Below are 19,394 nucleotides of genomic sequence, written 5' to 3' on the forward strand. Positions count from 1 at the left end.
ACCTTATCCCCAGCCTGGTGAACATCCAGACAGTATCCCCAACCCCCAGCTCCCATCTCACCCCTGAGAGTGAGGATTTAGCTCTGGCATTCCCTCCCCCACTCCCCAAAACCCAGCTTCTTAGGTGCAGGCCTCAGGCTCTGCATCCCTAAATATCTCATACATGATCCCCTTCTTGCACTCCCAGGAGAAGTGACCACACTCCAAACCCTGGACCGTGAGCAGCAGAGCACCTATCAGCTCCTGGTGCAGGTGCAGGATGGAGGGAGCCCATCCCACAGCACCACAGGCACTGTGCATGTTGCAGTGCTTGACCTCAACGACAACAGCCCCACCTTCCTGCAGGCTTCAGGAGCTGCTGCTGGCGGCCTCCCTATACAGGTATGTGAAGTGGCAGGACTTTGTCCTGAAAAGTGTGAGAGGGAGTGGGGATCTCCCCATAGAGCTGTAGACGTAGGTAAGAGACTGCCTCCTGGATCGGGTGTCGGAGCCCAAAAGAGGTTCTGCCTGCCCGCAGGTGAGGGAAGCTTTATCCTGAGTTGTCTGAAGAACAGGAAAGAGACAACTAGGTGAGTTGTGTTCCCGCAGGTACCAGACCGCGTGCCTCCAGGAACACTGGTGACAACTCTGCAAGCGAAGGATCCAGATGAGGGGGAGAATGGGACCATCTTGTACACGCTAACTGGTATGGGAGTGGAGAGAAGAGAATTGGTGGGTGGTGGCATGCCTTCATGGCCTGCCCAGCTCTGGGCCCCAAGCCCTCATCTTACTCTGCCTGTCCCCAGGTCCTGGCTCAGAACTTTTCTCTCTGAACCCTCACTCAGGGGAGCTGCTCACTGCAGCTCCCCTGATCCGAGCAGAGCGGCCCCACTATGTGCTGACACTGAGTGCTCACGACCAAGGCAGCCCTCCTCGAAGTGCCAGCCTCCAGCTGCTGGTGCAGGTATGGCTGCCCTTCCCACAGTCTGCCCACCTCCCCTTGGCTACCGCTGTAGGTCCCCTTCAGTAGCTCCAGCTTCATGGGAGTCCTTGGGCTCCAGTAGTAGTCAGGTTACTCTGACCACTCTTTCCTACCACCTGGGAAGCCAGCCCAGATCCCCTTTTACACCGGCCCTCACAATTCTGTTCTCCCTCCCCGGTCCACAAAAGGTGCTTCCCTCAACTCGCTTGGCCGAGCCGCCCCCAGACCTCGCAGAGCGGGACCCAGCGGCACCAGTGCCTGTCGTGCTGACGGTGACAGCAGCTGAGGGGCTGCAGCCTGGCTCTCTGTTGGGCTCGGTGGCACCTCCAGAGCCCGCGGGTTTGGGCGCACTCACCTACACACTGGTGGGCGGTGCCGATCCCGAGGGCACCTTCGCGCTGGATGCGGCCTCAGGGCGCTTGTACCTGGCGCGGCCCCTGGACTTCGAAGCAGGCCCGCCATGGCGCGCGCTCACGGTACGCGCTGAGGGGCCGGGAGGCGCGGGCGCGCGGCTGCTGCGAGTGCAGGTGCACGTGCAGGACGAGAATGAGCATGCGCCCGCCTTCGCGCGCGATCCGCTGGCGCTGGCGCTGCCCGAGAACCCGGAGCCCAGCGCAGCGCTGTACACTTTCCGCGCGTCGGACGCCGACGGCCCCGGCCCCAATAGCGACGTGCGCTACCGCCTGCTGCGCCAGGAGCCGCCCGTGCCGGCGCTTCGCCTGGACGCGCGCACCGGGGCGCTCAGCGCTCCGCGCGGCCTGGACCGAGAGACCACTCCTGCGCTGCTGCTGCTGGTGGAAGCCACCGACCGGCCAGCCAACGCCAGCCGCCGCCGTGCAACGCGCGTTTCTGCGCGCGTCTTCGTCACGGATGAGAATGACAACGCCCCTGTCTTCGCCTCGCCCTCACGCGTGCGCCTCCCAGAGGACCAGCCGCCTGGGCCCGCGGCGCTGCACGTGGTAGCCCGGGACCCGGACCTGGGCGAGGCCGCACGCGTGTCCTATCGGCTGGCATCTGGCGGGGACGGACACTTCCGGCTGCACTCAAGCACTGGTGAGGGTTAGGTTGAGGGTGAGGGCGAGGAAGGTGCTGATGTGGAGTGTTGAGGTCCCTACCAACCTGCCTTACCGCTCACCTAGGAGCACTGTCCGTGGTGCAGCCGTTGGACCGCGAACAACGAGCTGAGCACGTACTGACAGTGGTGGCCTCAGACCACGGCTCCCCGCCGCGCTCGGCCACTCAGGTCCTGACCGTCAGTGTCGCTGACGTCAACGACGAGGCGCCTACTTTCCAGCAGCAGGAGTACAGCGTCCTCTTGCGTGAGAACAGCGCGCCTGGCACATCTCTGCTCACCTTGCGAGCAACCGACCCCGACCTGGGTAAGACCTCGGGGGATGAATTATGAGTGGGATGGACTGGGGCAAGAAAGAGCGTTTTTACCCTCTGATCGCCCTCCATGCTGTCCCTCCTCAGGGGCCAACGGGCAAGTGACTTATGGAGGCGTCTCTAGCGGAAGCTTTTCTCTGGATCCTGACACTGGTGTTCTCACGACTCTTCGGGCCCTTGATCGAGAGGAGCAGGAGGAGATCAACCTGACAGGTACATGTTGACAGCACCCCAAAAGCCTGAGTGAGGTGTTGTAAACACCAGTATTATCTGGACAGAATACCCAAAGTACTACCTTCTAGAAGTTTTTGCCTAATGCCACAAAGCTCCTGTTTCGTTTTTGGACCCTTTTGGGGAGTCAAGAGTTTGGCAGGGTGCAAGGTGAACTGACTTCTAGACTGCCACAACTGTGACCATACAAATTCTAAAATGCATAATGTCACAGCTATGCCCTCCTGGCCTCCCTCAGATACTGCAGTCATTTAACAGAGAAGCATATTGATACTGAATATTGGAGAGGTCAAGTGACTTGCTGAAGCTCATGCAGCTTGGAAGTGGCAGGGCTGGGACTTGAACCCAGATCTTTTCATACCTCATTTAGTGCCTTTCCTGTTACACCACCACTAGTCCAAGATATATCTTGCATGCACCAAGCATGGGAGGTAGGACACATGTGTGTTTATGTATGCATGACACATGTGTGCCTGGGAGGTATGGAGAGATGGACATTTTCTGGTTTGTGTGCACCGAATGAACATATATGACCACTATGTGGTATGGATTTCTCCATGTGATGAGAGCAGACTAGACTTCATTGATTTTGCTTTCCCACAGTGTATGCCCAGGACAGGGGCTCACCTCCCCAGTTAACTCATGCCACCATTCGAGTGGCTGTGGAGGATGAGAATGACCATGCACCAACCTTTGGGAGTACCCATCTCTCTCTGGAGGTGCCTGAGGGCCAGGACCCCCAAACCCTTACCATGCTTCGGGCTTCTGATCCAGATGTGGGAGCCAATGGGCAGTTGCAGTACCGCATCCTAGGTGAGAACCTTCCCACTCCCACTAACTCAGCACCCACTTGCCTGGTTCTTGCTCCTCCTTGGCTGCTGTCAGCCTCAGTGCATGTGTCTGGGTCTCCTTTTCCCTCATGATATCGTCCACCTTTTCTTTCATGCTTATACCCAGTGTATCTGGGTATCTCTTTCCATGCCCTTTATCTCCCTGTGTGTCTCTGTTTCTATCTTCCTATTTCTTTTCTTTCTCATTTATTTCTCCCTGTAGAGCAGTCGTTCTCAAACTTTTTGGTCTCAGAAACCCTTAACACTCTTAATTTTTGAGAACCCTAAAGAGTTTTTATGTGGATTATATTAGTATTTACTGTATTAGGTAATAAAACTGAGATGATGTTAAAATATGATTGTGAAACAAGCCAATGAAGTATACAGCTTGCCGGTATTTCTGTGTAAGCACAAGGAAATACTAAGATTTCAAGTAACAGTTTGTTGGACATTAATTAATTTCAGAGATTAAAGCAGGTGTAACTGAAGATAGCCAGAGCAGACTGAATCTCTGAAGACACACACATTCATGCTCTGAACTTTCTATCTAGAAAATTCTAGAAAACACAGGAATACATAAGCACACATTGCATTAACCAAGACATTATATCATCACATGTCATAGAGCATCTGCAAATTCTACTGTACATCTGTGAGATAATGAGAATAAAAAGGCCATATAATGGCTTAGTAGTGCTATGAAATAATTTTGATCTTATGCATATGAAAAGGACCTGGGGGACTCCTGGGGTTCCCAGACCACACACAGATGATACCAGCTGCTTTATAGTATCTTCTGTTACTTTCCATTTCTGTTTTTCTGTTTTTCTTCCTTTCTTTCATAAGTTCAGTTGCTTTTGTGCACATGCTCACTCTCTCTGCTGTTGTCTGTAAATCACCCCCATCCTCATGACATATGTATATTTATATGTGCATGCCCTTCTCTGCAGATGGGGACCCATCAGGAGCCTTTGTCCTAGACCTTGCTTCTGGAGAGTTTGGCACCATGAGGCCACTAGACAGAGAGGTGGAGCCAGCTTTCCAGCTGAGGATAGAGGCCCGGGATGGAGGCCAGCCAGCTCTCAGTGCCACGCTGCTTTTGACAGTGACAGTGCTGGATGCCAATGACCATGCTCCAGCCTTTCCTGTGCCTGCCTACTCTGTGGAGGTGCCAGAGGATGTGCCTGCAGGGACCCTGCTGCTACAGCTACAGGCTCATGACCCTGATGCTGGAGCCAATGGCCGTGTAACTTACTACCTGGGTGCCGGTACAGCAGGAGCCTTCCTGCTGGAGCCTAGCTCTGGAGAACTGCGCACAGCTGCAGCCTTGGACAGAGAACAGTGTCCCAGCTACACCTTTGCTGTGAGTGCAGTGGATGGTGCAGCTGCTGGGCCCCTAAGCACCACAGTGTCTGTCACCATCACAGTGCGTGATGTCAATGACCATGCACCCACCTTCCCCACCAGTCCTCTACGCCTACGCCTGCCCCGCCCAGGCCCCAGCTTCAGTACCCCAACTCTGGCTCTGGCTACACTGAGAGCTGAAGATCGTGATGCTGGTGCCAATGCTTCCATTCTGTACCGACTGGCGGGCACACCACCTCCTGGCACTACTGTGGACTCTTACACTGGTGAAATCCGTGTGGCCCGCTCTCCTGTAGCTCTAGGCACCCGGGATCGTGTCCTATTCATTGTGGCCACTGATCTTGGCCGTCCAGCTCGCTCTGCCACTGGTGTGATCATTGTTGGACTGCAGGGGGAAGCTGAGCGTGGACCCCGCTTTCCCCGGACTAGCAGTGAGGCTATGATTCGTGAGAATGCACCCCCAGGTGGGTTTCCAGCCATTTCTCCCAGATTCGAACTCCCAAATGGGCTGGGGTTGCCCATTGAAAATGTCCCCCAAACTCTCCCAGTCTCACGCTCGCAGTCCAACAATACCATTCTTTCTGCAGGGACTCCTATTGTCTCCCCGAGGGCTGTCCATGCAGGAGGCACAAATGGACCCATCACCTACAGCATTCTCAGTGGAAATGAGAAAGGGACATTCTCCATCCAGCCTAGTACAGGTAAGGAATAGGAGCAGGGGCTCTGTGCGGGACAGGCTACTGGGGAAGCAGGTTCTTTGCATCAGAGGAGCCTTTGATGGGTGAAGGGCTATCCTTGAGTAACGGGTCTCAGAGAAGGAGGCTCCAGGGCAAGCAAAGCGAGCTGTCACTGATGCATTCTGCCTCCCCCAGGTGCCATCACAGTTCGCTCAGCAGAGGGGCTGGACTTCGAGGTGAGTCCACGACTGCGACTGGTGCTGCAGGCAGAGAGTGGAGGAGCCTTTGCCTTCACTGTGCTGACCCTGACCCTGCAAGATGCCAACGACAATGCTCCCCGTTTCCTGCGGCCCCATTACGTGGCCTTCCTTCCTGAGTCCCGGCCCTTGGAGGGGCCCCTGCTGCAGGTGCGGGGTGTGATGGAAAGATGGGGGAGCAGGGCTAGTCAGACTTGTCTGTGGCCAGACCAGTCACAGCAGCCTCCTACCCTCACCAGGTGGAGGCAGATGACCTGGATCAAGGCTCTGGAGGACAGATTTCCTACAGTCTGGCTGCATCCCAGCCGGCACGTGGATTGTTCCACGTAGACCCAGCCACAGGCACTATCACCACCACAGCCATCCTGGACCGTGAGATCTGGGCCGAAACACGGTAAGTCCTGGCCCTGTGGACCCAAGACCCTATCTTGGGCCTGTCCAGTTTAAAGCCCTGCCTTGAACCCACCTCAGTCCCTTGGCCACATCCTGAATTCCCCAGCCCTAAGGTCTGTCCTGAGTCCTCCTGGCCCTGCCCAGAGTTCCCCCTTATTGCCATGCCCCACCCGATGATTGTGCTTTGTACCCAGGTTGGTACTGATGGCCACAGACAGAGGGAGCCCAGCCCTGGTGGGCTCAGCTACCTTGACGGTGATGGTCATCGACACCAATGACAACCGCCCCACCATCCCCCAGCCCTGGGAGCTCCGAGTGTCAGAAGGTGAGACTGGGTAAAGTGGGTGGCATAAAGGGTGGCAGAAAGACATTTTTCTCCACCCTGCGGCTCAAGGTGGGGCTGTGTCCATGCCAAACACATTTGTCTCCTGTATTTCAGATGCGTTATTGGGCTCAGAGATTGCACAGGTAACAGGGAATGATGTGGACTCAGGACCGGTGCTGTGGTATGTGCTGAGCCCATCTGGGCCCCAGGATCCCTTCAGTGTTGGCCGCTATGGAGGCCGTGTCTCCCTCACGGGGCCCCTGGACTTTGAGCAGTGTGACCGCTACCAGCTGCAGCTGCTGGCGCATGATGGGCCTCATGAGGGCCGTGCCAACCTCACAGTGCTTGTGGAGGATGTCAATGATAATGTACCTGCCTTCTCACAGAGCCTCTACCAGGTATTGACACCCCTGGATCCACCTTCACCTGGGCCTGGGTTGTTCTTATTGGAGGCAAGTATCAGAGCTAGCAGTTGCTAAGGTGGGCTGGATGTTGGAGCTGATCTGGGAATGGGAAGGTCCCAAGTCCTGTGAACTACATCCTGGTTTTGCATCCTGTACCCACAAAGGGGAGAAGGTGGGCATTTCCCATTCGAATACTTAGGAGTAGGGGCTCCGAGTATTCCAAGTATTGGAATGGACGCCAAGCAGGGCTCAAGGAAGCAAGCTCAAGAACAGGCTGCATGGACAGCAGGGCAAATGGGAAGCCTGGCCATAAGCACTTCTCCTCACACTTCAGGTAATGCTGCTTGAGCACACACCCCCAGGCAGTGCCATTCTCTCCGTCTCTGCCACTGATCGGGACTCAGGTGCCAATGGTCACATCTCCTACCACCTGGCTTCCCCTGCTGATGGCTTCAGTGTTGACCCCAACAATGGTGCGTCTTTCCCAGGATCTGCCCCTTGCCTTTGACTGTGTTAGGCTATAATCTGACCTCATTCCTTGAATTTGTTACTCAAACTCTGTAACTCCTAGATGTCTGGCCCAGGGAGGACATTTCCTCCCCTCTGTCTTCATTGTAAGCCCCTTGTTGAGTGCATGTCTAGAAGCTGTTCCCTAAGCTGTGAAGCCTTGAGGCCATCCCCTTGTCTCCCAGCAGATAGGCCATTCCCTGAGTCTGACTTTCAAAACCATTTCCTAGATCCTGAAGGGTCACTCTTCTGTTCACTCACAGCCTTTGTTGAGTATGTTTCTTTCCCTTCCATTCTCATCTCAGGGACCCTGTTCACAATAGTGGGAACAGTGGCCTTGGGCCATGACGGGTCAGGAGCAGTGGATGTGGTGCTGGAAGCACGAGACCACGGGACTCCAGGCCGGGCAGCACGAGCCACAGTGCATGTACAACTGCAGGACCAGAACGACCATGCCCCGAGCTTCACATTGCCACACTACCGTGTGGCTGTGACTGAGGACCTACCCCCTGGCTCCACTCTGCTCACCCTGGAGGCTACAGATGCTGATGGAAGCCGCACCCATGCCGCTGTGGAGTACAGCATCATCAGTGGCAACTGGGGCCGAGTCTTCCAGCTGGAACCCAGGCTGGCTGAGGCTGGGGAGAGTGCTGGACCAGGCCCCCAGGCACTGGGCTGCCTGGTGTTGCTTGAACCTCTAGACTTTGAAAGCCTGACACAGTACAATCTAACAGTGGCTGCAGCTGACCGTGGGCAGCCACCCCAAAGTTCAGTCGTGCCAGTCACTGTCACTGTACTAGATGTCAATGACAACCCACCTGTCTTTACCCGAGCATCCTACCGTGTGGCAGTACCTGAGGACACACCTGTTGGAGCTGAGCTGCTGCATGTAGAGGCCTCTGACGCTGACCCTGGCCCTCACGGCCTCGTGCGTTTCACTGTCAGCTCAGGCGACCCATCAGGGCTCTTTGAACTGGATGAGAGCTCAGGCACCTTGCGACTGGCCCATGCCCTGGACTGTGAGACCCAGGCTCGACATCAGCTTGTAGTACAGGCTGCTGACCCTGCTGGTGCACACTTTGCTTTGGCACCAGTGACAATTGAGGTCCAGGATGTGAATGATCATGGCCCAGCCTTCCCACTGAACTTACTCAGCACCAGCCTGGCCGAGAATCAGCCTCCAGGCACTCTCGTAACCACTCTGCATGCAATCGACGGGGATGCTGGGGCTTTTGGGAAGCTCCGTTACAGCCTGTTGGAGGCTGGGCCAGGGCCTGAGGGCCGTGAGGCATTTGCACTGAACAGCTCAACAGGGGAGTTGCGTGCACGAGTGGCCTTTGACTACGAGCACACAGAAAGCTTCCGGCTGCTGGTGGGTGCTGCCGATGCTGGGAATCTCTCAGCCTCTGTCACTGTGTCGGTGCTGGTGACTGGAGAGGATGAGTATGACCCGGTATTTCTGGCACCAGCTTTCCACTTCCAAGTGCCCGAAGGTGCCCGGCGTGGCCACAGCTTGGGTCATGTGCAGGCCACAGACGAGGATGGGGGTGCTGATGGCCTGGTTCTGTATTCCCTTGCCACCTCTTCACCCTATTTTGGTATTAACCAGACTACAGGTGCCCTGTACCTGCGGGTGGACAGTCGAGCACCAGGCAGTGGAACAGCCACCACTGGGGGTGGGGGCCGGACCCGGCGGGAAGCACCACGGGAGCTGAGGCTGGAGGTGATAGCACGGGGGCCTCTGCCTGGTTCCCGGAGTGCCACAGTGCCTGTGACTGTGGATATCACCCACACCGCACTGGGCCTGGCACCTGACCTCAACCTGCTATTAGTAGGGGCTGTAGCAGCCTCCTTGGGAGTTGTGGTGGTGCTTGCACTGGCAGCCCTTGTCCTAGGACTTGTTCGGGCCCGTGGCCGCAAGGCTGAGGCAGCCCCTGGCCCAATGTCACAGGCAGCACCCCTAGCCAGTGGCTCACTGCAGAAAGTGGGCCGGGAGCCACCTAGTCCACCACCCTCTGAGCACCTCTATCACCAGACTCTTCCCAGCTATGGTGGGCCAGGAGCTGGAGGACCCTACCCCCGTGGTGGCTCCTTGGACCCTTCACATTCAAGTGGCCGAGGCTCAGCAGAGGCTGCAGAGGATGATGAGATCCGCATGATCAATGAGTTCCCCCGTGTGGCCAGTGTGGCCTCCTCTCTGGCTGCCCGTGGCCCTGACTCAGGCATCCAGCAGGATGCAGATGGACTGAGTGACACATCCTGTGAGCCACCTGCCCCTGACACCTGGTATAAGGGCCGAAAGGCAGGGCTGCTGCTGCCAGGTGCAGGAGCCACTCTCTACCGAGAGGAGGGGCCCCCAGCCACTGCCACAGCCTTCCTGGGGGGCTGTGGCCTGAGCCCTGCACCCACTGGGGACTATGGCTTCCCAGCAGATGGCAAGCCATGTGTGGCAGGTGCACTGACAGCCATTGTGGCCGGCGAGGAGGAGCTCCGTGGCAGCTATAACTGGGACTACCTGCTGAGCTGGTGCCCTCAGTTCCAACCACTGGCCAGTGTCTTCACAGAGATCGCTCGGCTCAAGGATGAAGCTCGGCCATGTCCCCCAGCTCCCCGTATCGACCCACCACCCCTCATCACTGCCGTGGCCCACCCAGGAGCCAAGTCTGTGCCCCCCAAGCCAGCAAACACAGCTGCAGCCCGGGCCATCTTCCCACCAGCTCCGCACCGCTCGCCCATCAGCCATGAAGGCTCCCTGTCCTCAGCTGCCATGTCCCCCAGCTTCTCACCCTCTCTGTCTCCTCTGGCTGCTCGCTCACCCGTTGTCTCACCATTTGGGGTGGCCCAGGGTCCCTCAGCCTCAGCACTCAGCACAGAGTCTGGCCTGGAGCCACCTGATGACACGGAGCTGCACATCTAGCTGTGGCCCAGGCTGGGCCCCGACCTGGGATGCGCATAGTGTCCCCAATGCAGGTCCCACTCTGAGCCTGCCCTGGGCAGCCTCGTACTATGACTGGCTACGGGGAGGCCACCACCAGGCCCCAGCTCTCCACCCTGAACTCCCCAGCCCCCTCAGAGCACTAGGACCATAGAAGTCCTGTTGGTCACTGACCTGTGACCAGATCCAATGTGGGGAGAAATATGAAGGAGGTAGCAGCCCTGGGTTCTCAGTGAGGGCTCCCTGCCCTGCACCAGCACCCTGAGATGGAGCTGAGACTTTATTTATTGGGGGTAGGGGGATGGAGGAGGTCCCTCCAACATGTTTGGACCCAGCTCCTTTGGGTTCCACTGACGCCCCTGCCCCTGCCCCTGCCCAGAACCAAGTGCCAATTCTCACTCTGGAGCCTTAATAAACTGCAATTTGTATCCAGTCTCCAGCTTTGTTCTATAGGGATGACTGGAAGACACCTGGCAGAGTATTGTGGATACCTCAGGAGGCACAGAGGGGTGGTGGGGTGGGGATGGCACTGGGAGCTCAGGAGCCTAGCCTGAGGCTGATGATCACATCTCTCTGCAGCTAATCTTTTCCTTCTAATATGGGCAAGAGGCCAGCAGGGCCTTGAGAGGGATCAGTTGGGTGTGAAAGGGGATCTTGGGGATGACCAGCTCTAGGCCCGAAATTCTTTTTTTAAAATAAGTCGGGGTGGGTACAAGAGCAGTCAAGGGGTTTATTTGTTTTTCTTGGGGCCACTAAATATCCACATTGTAATAATAGCTCAATTTGTTGAGCCTTTGTCATGTCAGGCTTTCTGCAGGTGGCTGTCTTGCTTCATCTCAGTGTAAATTTTCACAGTCATACAAAGGGATTTGGGAACCACTGGTGTAGACCATTCTTTGGGGGAGCCAGGCTGTGAGGGAAAGGCGATTGGCCAATATTTGAGAAGTTCATGGGACTGAGGAAATTAGAAAAAAAAAATAAAGTGGTCAAAGAGAAATGTTTCTGAGCATGATGCTAGTAAATACAGCTCTAGGATCCAAGCTTAGTGGGAAACTGGAGGGATCAATGGACAGGAGGAAGTCAGATTAATAGGAGTAAGGAAAAACAATAGCTTGAAAAAACAGAAGGTTATAGTCTAAGAAAGGATTCTATAATTATAATTTCAAAGGTAGAGCAGTTTTGAGAGATAGCAAGCCCAAGTGTAGCCATGGGACTGGTTTGCTTCAGTGAAGTGAAGGTAATGCTCCTTGGGTTTAATGAGATGAAGAAATGGAAGGTTAGGGTGTTGAATGGGTCTTTTACCTAGATAATTTGATCATCTAGGTCAAATGATCGCAGGAATTGGGATGGAGAGAAAAGTGAAGTGCCGTAATCTTCAGCGTGGGAATATGATCTATAGGTTATGGATGTCAGTGGCCTGTAGGAAAACAGCAAGAGTAGAGGGATCTATCTAAAAAGTATTGAGGTCAGAACAAGGGATTTTACATGAGTATAGGATTAATGGTTTTAGAAGTTAAAATGACACTGCTGACACCATCTTCCATATGGATTTTTTGGGGAAAAAAATACTTAAGAAGACTGGAAGGGAACTGAATCCTCAGGGTTTTAACTCTCATTGAAAATCTTCTTGTAATGACCCCAATTCGAAGCAGTAAACTCAGACCTTGTGGGCTTTGAGTTACCATTAGAAAGAAGCAAAGGTCTGTTTCCATTTTAGTCACCTGAGCCCACTAAACAAGATGCAAGATTCCTCCGTGGCTCTTGGAACAAAGTTGATTTCCTTGAAAACCTTGGGACCCGTAATAAACAGGACCCCAGCTGATTTTAGATCTCCTGGGAAGCTACTTAAAACTGGAAACGGATTTGAATAAAAGGATCCTGATCTTGCAAAAGCTCTACTCTGTTCATAAATGTAGTCCTAAAATGAACACAAAATTGATAATATGGAGACATAGAGGATAAAGGAGGAAAAAATTTTTTCACTGCAATATTTTCAAGGCAGATCACTTTTATGTAAGTCTCCATATTGTAAATGCAGAAACCTAGGCTCTGAGAGGTTATTTTGCTGATATCATATAGCTAGGAAGAACCCCGGTCTGTGGGTCTCTAGAGCCTACTCACTTGTGGTGACTCCCAGGGGACCAAGCTCAGGCTGCAGGTGGGGAGCACTGGGCTTACTCAGCGCTTGACTGGCCAGAGGGGAGAATCCGAGTGGCGGCACCACCCTTGCCTAGCATTCAGGACCACCCACGCAAGGGAGGAGCCAGCACCGTCACTAGTTACTAGGCAGAGGGTTGGTGGTGGACTATAGGGTTCATGTGATCTGTCACATGACAGCAGATCTGCGGAAGGGCAGAATGGGACTCCAAGCCTGGTGAGAAATTGAGAGGGCTGGGGAGAAAGGGATCACGTTGGGGGGAGCATACATTGGGAGGGTGGGAACACAAGGACAATGTAGCTCCCACTGAAACCCACCTGCTGCCCTTACAGCCTCCTAGGGCTCTTTGCCCTCATCCTCTCTGGCAAATGCAGTTACAGCCCGGAGCCCGACCAGCGGAGAACGTGAGTTGACTTAGCACAGACCACCCCGTTCCCCATACCCTGTTCTGCCTCTCACTGTCCTGGTCCTAGCTTCTCTCACCCCCATGCCAGCTCCTAGTACACACTCCATAGTTTCATCTCTAGGTTCCTAGGCTCAGTCCCCTGTCATTCACCTCATGTGATCTGTATCTGCTCCTAGGATCCTACCCAAGGTCTCAGCTCCTAATCTGGAACCTTCCATGACCAATATTTTTCATCTCTACCCTAACCAAAGCCATGTCCCTGACCCCTGACCCTACAGGCTGCCCCCAGGCTGGGTGTCCTTGGGCCGTGCGGACCCTGAGGAAGAGCTGAGTCTCACCTTTGCCTTGAGACAGCAGAACCTGGAAAGACTCTCGGAGCTGGTGCAGGCTGTGTCGGATCCCAACTCTCCTCAATACGGTGCCTTTTGGGACTGAGGACAGGATGTGGGATGCAGTGGAGGGACACAGGGCTGGGTTGGGCATGGGATGGTGATCATGTCAGGGCCTGACAAGACACTTGTGTTCCTCAGGCTAGAAACCTAAAAGGGGATGTGGTTCAGCATATAGGCTTTATGATCAAACATGAACTCAAATTCTGACTCTGCTACTTACTAGCTACCAGGCAAACGGGAAAATAGCATCTAGTACAACTTAAGTTCCTTCCCCTACCCTTGAATCCATTCTAATTTCTTCTGTTCACATACTAAGGCTGCCAGTTCTAACTCCCAAAGAGCCTTTGGATTAGTTTACTTCTTGCTGTCCTTTGTTACTACCAACTCATTTATTCCCACTCCTGGACTACTGCCCAGCTCCCCAGCTGATCTGCAGTCTCCTCCCTCCACCCCACCCCTCACTGTACTCCCCCACTCTGCTTCAAAAGTCTCTCCAACAGTCAGAATGGATTGGTTCCTTCTCCTGGTTAAAGCCCTTCACAGCAGGGGGAGTGTGCACATGTGAACTGCAGAGGCTGGGGACAGGGCAGTGTGACACTAGTATGCATGGCAGGAAACAGTGACTCACCATCGTGTTAAGCTTAAAATCAACAAGTATGCAAATTTGAGCTAAACTGGATAACTAGTGCCAAGAGATTTGAAAACATTTACTGGACATAAGCTTAAGATTAAAATGGAAAATTTATATGTATTAATCTCATTGATTTTCATGATCATGGCAATACATGCTGTGGTGTGACATTTGCAACTTACTGGCCTTTAGGGTAAATCCATATTCTTGGCCATGGCATTTCAAGTCTCTCCAGCCTTTTCTTCTTCTGCTCCCCAAGTACAACCTACACCTGCACGCACAACCCTCCTTTACCCTGATCCAGGCTTTGGGAAGTCCTGATGTCTCATAGTCGAGGTCCAAAACGGGGAGTTTGGGAAAGCAACGAATGAGGGCAAGTGCCGCTTCTGAATCCCTGCAGGAAAATACTTGACCCTAGAGAATGTGGCTGATCTGGTGAGGCCATCCCCACTGACCCTCCACACGGTGCAAAAATGGCTCTTGGCAGCCGGAGCCCAGAAGTGCCATTCTGTGATCACACAGGACTTTCTGACTTGCTGGCTGAGCATCCGGTGAGAGGAAATGATTTCTCCATGGAGGGCACCAGTCATCCCCTCAGTGAGATGGATGGGAGGGAGCTGAGAGCTTGCTGGGGCTTGTGGGTGGGAGCTGATGCATGGGGAGACAGTGACTGACTGCCCAGGGATGCTCAGAGGCAGCTTCTTCTGTTCTGTTTTGAGCTTTCTGACCTCTGTTTTCTGACCTCCAGGCAAGCAGAGCTGCTACTCCCTGGGGCTGAGTTTCATCACTATGTGGGAGGACCTACAGAGACCCATGTTGTAAGGTCCCCACGTCCCTACCAGCTTCCACAGGCCTTGGCCCCCCATGTGGACTTTGGTAACACCTATGGGGTGAATGAGGGTTGGGGCAGACAGATCCAGGGGCTGGGGAAGTTTAGATGCCTTTGGAGACTGAGGGTAGGGTGAGTAGTAAGGTGGGCATTACAGTCTATAAGATCTCCTCAAGCCTGACTTCTCCCTACAGTGGGGGGACTGCACCGTTTTCCCCCAACATCATCCCTGAGGCAACGTCCTGAGCCGCAGGTGACAGGGACTGTAGGCCTGCATTTGGGGGTGACCCCCTCTGTGATCCGTAAGCGATATAACTTGACCTCACAAGACGTGGGCTCTGGCACCAGCAATAACAGCCAAGCCTGTGCCCAGGTGAGCCAAGCAAAGAGCCCCAGGGTCCTCAGTGCCTTGCCACACTGGGACTCACCCTCAGACCCACGACCTCTGCTCTGACTCCCTCCATAGTTCCTGGAGCAGTATTTCCATGACTCAGACCTGGCTCAGTTCATGCGCCTCTTCGGTGGCAACTTTGCACATCAGGCATCAGTAACCCGTGTGGTTGGACAACAGGGCCGGGGCCGGGCCGGGATTGAGGCCAGTCTAGATGTGCAGTACCTGATGAGTGCTGGCGCCAACATCTCCACCTGGGTCTACAGTAGCCCTGGTACTGCCAAGAGGACTGGACGGTGGGGAAGAGGGTGGGAGATGGGTATTGATCCCTGCCCCCTCAAGGGAATGCTGTAAGCTGGAGAGAGATCCTGACAACCCCCAATGACTATCTTTGTGCCCATCCCTCAAACAAAAATAATAATCCAGGCCGGCATGAGGGACAGGAGCCCTTCCTGCAGTGGCTCATGCTGCTCAGTAACGAGTCAGCCCTGCCACATGTGCATACTGTGAGCTATGGAGATGAGGAGGACTCCCTCAGCAGTGCCTACATCCAGCGGGTCAACACGGAGCTCATGAAGGCTGCTGCTCGGGGTCTCACCCTGCTCTTCGCCTCAGGTGACCTCCTACCCTAAACTTAGACAACGCTTCCACCCCTGCAACCTGGGAGCTTTGACCCCACAGTGACCCCTGAGCCTGGTCTCTGACTCATAATCTGAACTTAGACCTTCCAACAGGGACCACTGACCTAACCTCTACACTCTGACCTCCTGCAGTAACAGCTGACACATAAATTTCCTCTCTGACATCTGAACCCACATACTAAGCCCTGACCAATTAATATGAGTGCTACACTTGGTCTCTCTTAGGTGACAGTGGGGCCGGGTGTTGGTCTGTCTCTGGAAGACACCAGTTCCGCCCTACCTTCCCTGCCTCCAGGTAAGTACTCTAGCCTACCACTCAAGTATAACCACCACCTTTCACTTGTGATCTCATGATGTAGAACCTTTGTCTTGACCCCACCATGTGCTCCTGTGGTTCAGCCTTAAGCTTTGCCTGCCCTGGTTGCTGCACTCCTGTCTCTTCTTCCTGTAGGTCCCAGGCCCCAAATCTCTTGTGTGGGATACAGCTCCCATTGTTCCTTTTCTTCAGTCCCCAGGCATTTTAGTGGAAGATTTGGTGGATGTTCTGTAGAGAAACGTGTGCACAGTCACCTCGGACCATGCCTTGAAGGCTCAAAATCTCTTAGTCAATCCTATGTAGATGCTTCCCCATAGAGTCTAGTTCCTCCAGCAAGATCTGGGCTATACTCACCCCTCCCCACATATCTTGGAGGTCCCCTTGGGTCCCCTACTATCTGAATGCTGTCTTCTCCCCTCAGCCCCTATGTCACCACAGTGGGAGGCACATCCTTCCAGGAACCTTTCCTCATCACAAATGAAATTGTTGACTATATCAGTGGTGGTGGCTTCAGCAATGTGTTCTCACGGCCTTCATACCAGGTACATGTGTTTATGTGCATAGATGCAGGGTAAGAGTGAGGATGGGGGATCCTCAGTTCAGCTGACTGCTGGGCAGGCCACATGCCAATACTCACTCAAAAATGCCTTTCAGGAGGAAGCTGTAGCCAAGTTCCTGAGCTCTAGCCCCCACCTTCCACCATCCAGTTACTTCAATGCCAGTGGCCGTGCCTATCCAGATGTGGCTGCACTTTCTGATGGCTACTGGGTGGTCAGCAACAGAGTGCCCATTCCATGGGTGTCCGGAACCTCGGTGAGAATCAGCCCATCTCCAAACTCTCACTCAGGAACTACCCTTACCCCCTAACACCTTGAGTACCTTGCATCCAGAACCCCTGACTCCTTAGAGATGTCTGATACTTTAAACCATCACCGTCAAAAAGTCCAGTCACTCTGAACCCCTGACCTTTACTTGCACCTTCACTCTTGCAGGCCTCTACTCCAGTGTTTGGGGGGCTCCTATCCTTGATCAATGAGCACAGAATCCTCAGTGGCCGCCCCCCTCTTGGCTTTCTCAACCCAAGGCTCTACCAGCAGCATGGGGCAGGACTCTTTGATGTGAGTGTGGAAGGGAAGGGTGTGGACATTTTCATACAACTATGGGGAGTACTAAGGGGGACTTGGGGGCAGTTGGGGTGGTATGGAACAGCCTCTGAAATATGAATACAGGATGAGGAGGTATACTCTTTAAGTATTGGTACTAGCAGGCCCAGATCTGATGCCAGCCTCCTCCCTAGGTAACCCATGGCTGCCATGCATCCTGTCTGGATGAAGAGGTGGAGGGCCAGGGTTTCTGCTCTGGCCCTGGCTGGGATCCTGTAACAGGCTGGGGAACACCCAACTTCCCAGCTTTGCTGAAGACTCTACTCAACCCCTGACATTTTCCTATCAGGAGAGATGGCTTGTCCCCTGCCCTGAAGCTGGCAGTTCAGTCCCTTATTCTGCCCTATTGGAAGCCCTGCTGAACCCTCAACTATTGACTGCTGCAGACAGCTTATCTGCCTAACCCTGAAATGCTGTGAGCTTGACTTGACTCCCAACCCTACCATGCTCCATTATACTCAGGTCTCCCTACTCCTGCCTTAGATTCCTCAATAAGATGCTATAACTAGCATTTTTTTGAATGCATCTCCCTCTGCATCTCATCTTTCTCTTTTCAATCAGGCTTTTCCAAAGGGTTGTGTACAGACTCTGCACTATTTCACTTCATATTCACTGCCCAATTCACTGCAAGGAGACCTCTACTCTCACCTTTTACCCTTTCCTACCCTGACATCCAGAAACAATGGCCTGCAGTGCATACTTCTCAATCTTTGCTTTATGGCCTTTCCATCATAGTTGCCCACTCCCTCTCCTTACTTAGCTTCCATGGCTTAACTTCTCTGACCACTCTTGTCTTCCTCCCTCATCAGCTTCTGCTACTTCATGGAATGCTGACCTTCATTGCTCCATTTGTAGGTTTTTGCTCTTCTCAGTTTACTCATTGTCCCCTGGAACAAATCACTGACATCTACAACCATTACCATCTCACTAAATAAGACTTTCTATCCAATAGTGATTGATACCTCAAATGTAAGATGTGTGATATTCAACATTTCATCTTCCACCTTCCCAAACCCAAACAATTCCATCTCTGGTTTCTTCTTGGTAAATGATGCTATGCTTTTTCCAACCAAGCCAGAATCTGTGTCATCTTTCCACCGCATCTTCAATCAACAAGTCCTCAATCAACAAGTCCTAGTGACTGCACCTCGTACCTCTTAAATATCTTTATCAGTCCACAAGTCCTTCCAATGATATTTCCCAAGTATATCTAGAACTTATCCACTTATATCCCCACTGCTACTATATTAGTTTAGGGCTACATTCTCTTGAAAAGTACAGCGTCCTTACTTCCGGCCAATCCCCAAATCATCTTCCAGAGTAAAATGCAAATCCCATCAGGCCACTTGGATGAAAACCCTTCAAGGATTACTGGATAGAGTTCAGGCTTTTTATTTTCTTCCCCCAATCATAGCTCACAAACCTTCGTTGCTATTTGTTCCTAAGTAACAAATCATTTTTCCTCCTCCCTCCCCAAACCCCAAGGAACTCTCACTCTTGCTCAAGCTGTTCTGTCCCCTTAATACCACCCCTGATACAAACTGCCTGGTTAATTTCCAGAATTCTTACAAGATTCAGCTCAGAAGTCACCTTCTCTCGTGAATGTTTTGATTCCCTGAGGCTACTTCATTTTGCTATGGCTGAAAAATCCTAGATTTTCTAAACAAAACCTGTTTGAATCTTGGTTCTGATATGGACTGGGAGAGAGACTGGGTCAAGCAAGTTTATCTCCCTGAGGCTGTTTCCTCGTCTGTTAAGTGGGAATATTACCTGCCTTTCCTAATCACCAGGGAATAAAGTGGAATAATGTTGATAAGAGTACTTGGCACCTGGAAGTAGGTGGCAGATGTTAATGCCCTTCCTCCCTTGCACTGCGACCCCTGTGTCTACCTCTAGTATTGTAACGACCACATAGTATTGAAATAGCCACTTTACTTGTCTGGCTTCCTTTCCAAGACCGTTGGTGCCTAAAGGACTAGAATCGTGTTCTATTTAACTTTGTATTCCCAGGTCCTAGCTCAGGAGTTGGCAAATAAGAATTAAATATCTGCTACATTGAAAATCTCACGCCTTTCACTCGTTGTGATTTTTGCATACGTTGTCGACTTAGGCTGAAACCCCTCCTCCTTCTACAGCAGCACTGTGGGCCGCCCCACTGCTGCCCCCACCTCTCGGGGCAGTTGGTGGAGAAGGGCG

At 53.2% G+C, this 19,394-nt stretch overlaps 2 protein-coding genes across 4 annotated transcripts in view; both read left to right on the forward strand.

Moving 5' to 3' along the window:
- DCHS1 (dachsous cadherin-related 1) overlaps nt 1-10,703 on the forward strand; it is a 33,842-nt gene extending 23,139 nt beyond the window's left edge. For all 3 annotated transcript variants that reach the window (XM_028833752.2, XM_077963587.1, XM_015114958.3), the window contains 15 exons: nt 188-381; nt 589-685; nt 786-943; nt 1,150-2,014; nt 2,101-2,340; nt 2,435-2,560; nt 3,182-3,391; nt 4,359-5,237; nt 5,361-5,474; nt 5,646-5,857; nt 5,947-6,101; nt 6,295-6,425; nt 6,540-6,823; nt 7,164-7,302; nt 7,642-10,703. In XM_028833752.2, coding sequence (XP_028689585.2) covers nt 188-381; nt 589-685; nt 786-943; nt 1,150-2,014; nt 2,101-2,340; nt 2,435-2,560; nt 3,182-3,391; nt 4,359-5,237; nt 5,361-5,474; nt 5,646-5,857; nt 5,947-6,101; nt 6,295-6,425; nt 6,540-6,823; nt 7,164-7,302; nt 7,642-10,253 — 6,416 coding nt within the window. In that variant the 3' untranslated portion in view covers nt 10,254-10,703. The remainder of the gene's footprint in view (nt 1-187; nt 382-588; nt 686-785; nt 944-1,149; nt 2,015-2,100; nt 2,341-2,434; nt 2,561-3,181; nt 3,392-4,358; nt 5,238-5,360; nt 5,475-5,645; nt 5,858-5,946; nt 6,102-6,294; nt 6,426-6,539; nt 6,824-7,163; nt 7,303-7,641) is intronic.
- A 1,893-nt stretch (nt 10,704-12,596) lies between these two features.
- TPP1 (tripeptidyl peptidase 1) lies at nt 12,597-19,260 on the forward strand. Its single transcript, XM_001108748.5, has 13 exons — nt 12,597-12,645; nt 12,762-12,833; nt 13,114-13,253; nt 14,259-14,409; nt 14,607-14,734; nt 14,882-15,060; nt 15,154-15,352; nt 15,505-15,693; nt 15,945-16,014; nt 16,457-16,577; nt 16,690-16,848; nt 17,028-17,153; nt 17,333-19,260. Exons 1-13 carry the CDS (start codon nt 12,602-12,604, stop codon nt 17,471-17,473), a joined length of 1,719 nt encoding a protein of 572 aa, XP_001108748.2. The 5' UTR covers nt 12,597-12,601; the 3' UTR covers nt 17,474-19,260.
- Nucleotides 19,261-19,394: the final 134 nt, after the last annotated feature.

The sequence above is a fragment of the Macaca mulatta genome, chromosome 14, assembly GCF_049350105.2.
Source record: "Macaca mulatta isolate MMU2019108-1 chromosome 14, T2T-MMU8v2.0, whole genome shotgun sequence".
Classification (NCBI taxonomy): Eukaryota; Metazoa; Chordata; class Mammalia; order Primates; family Cercopithecidae; genus Macaca; species Macaca mulatta.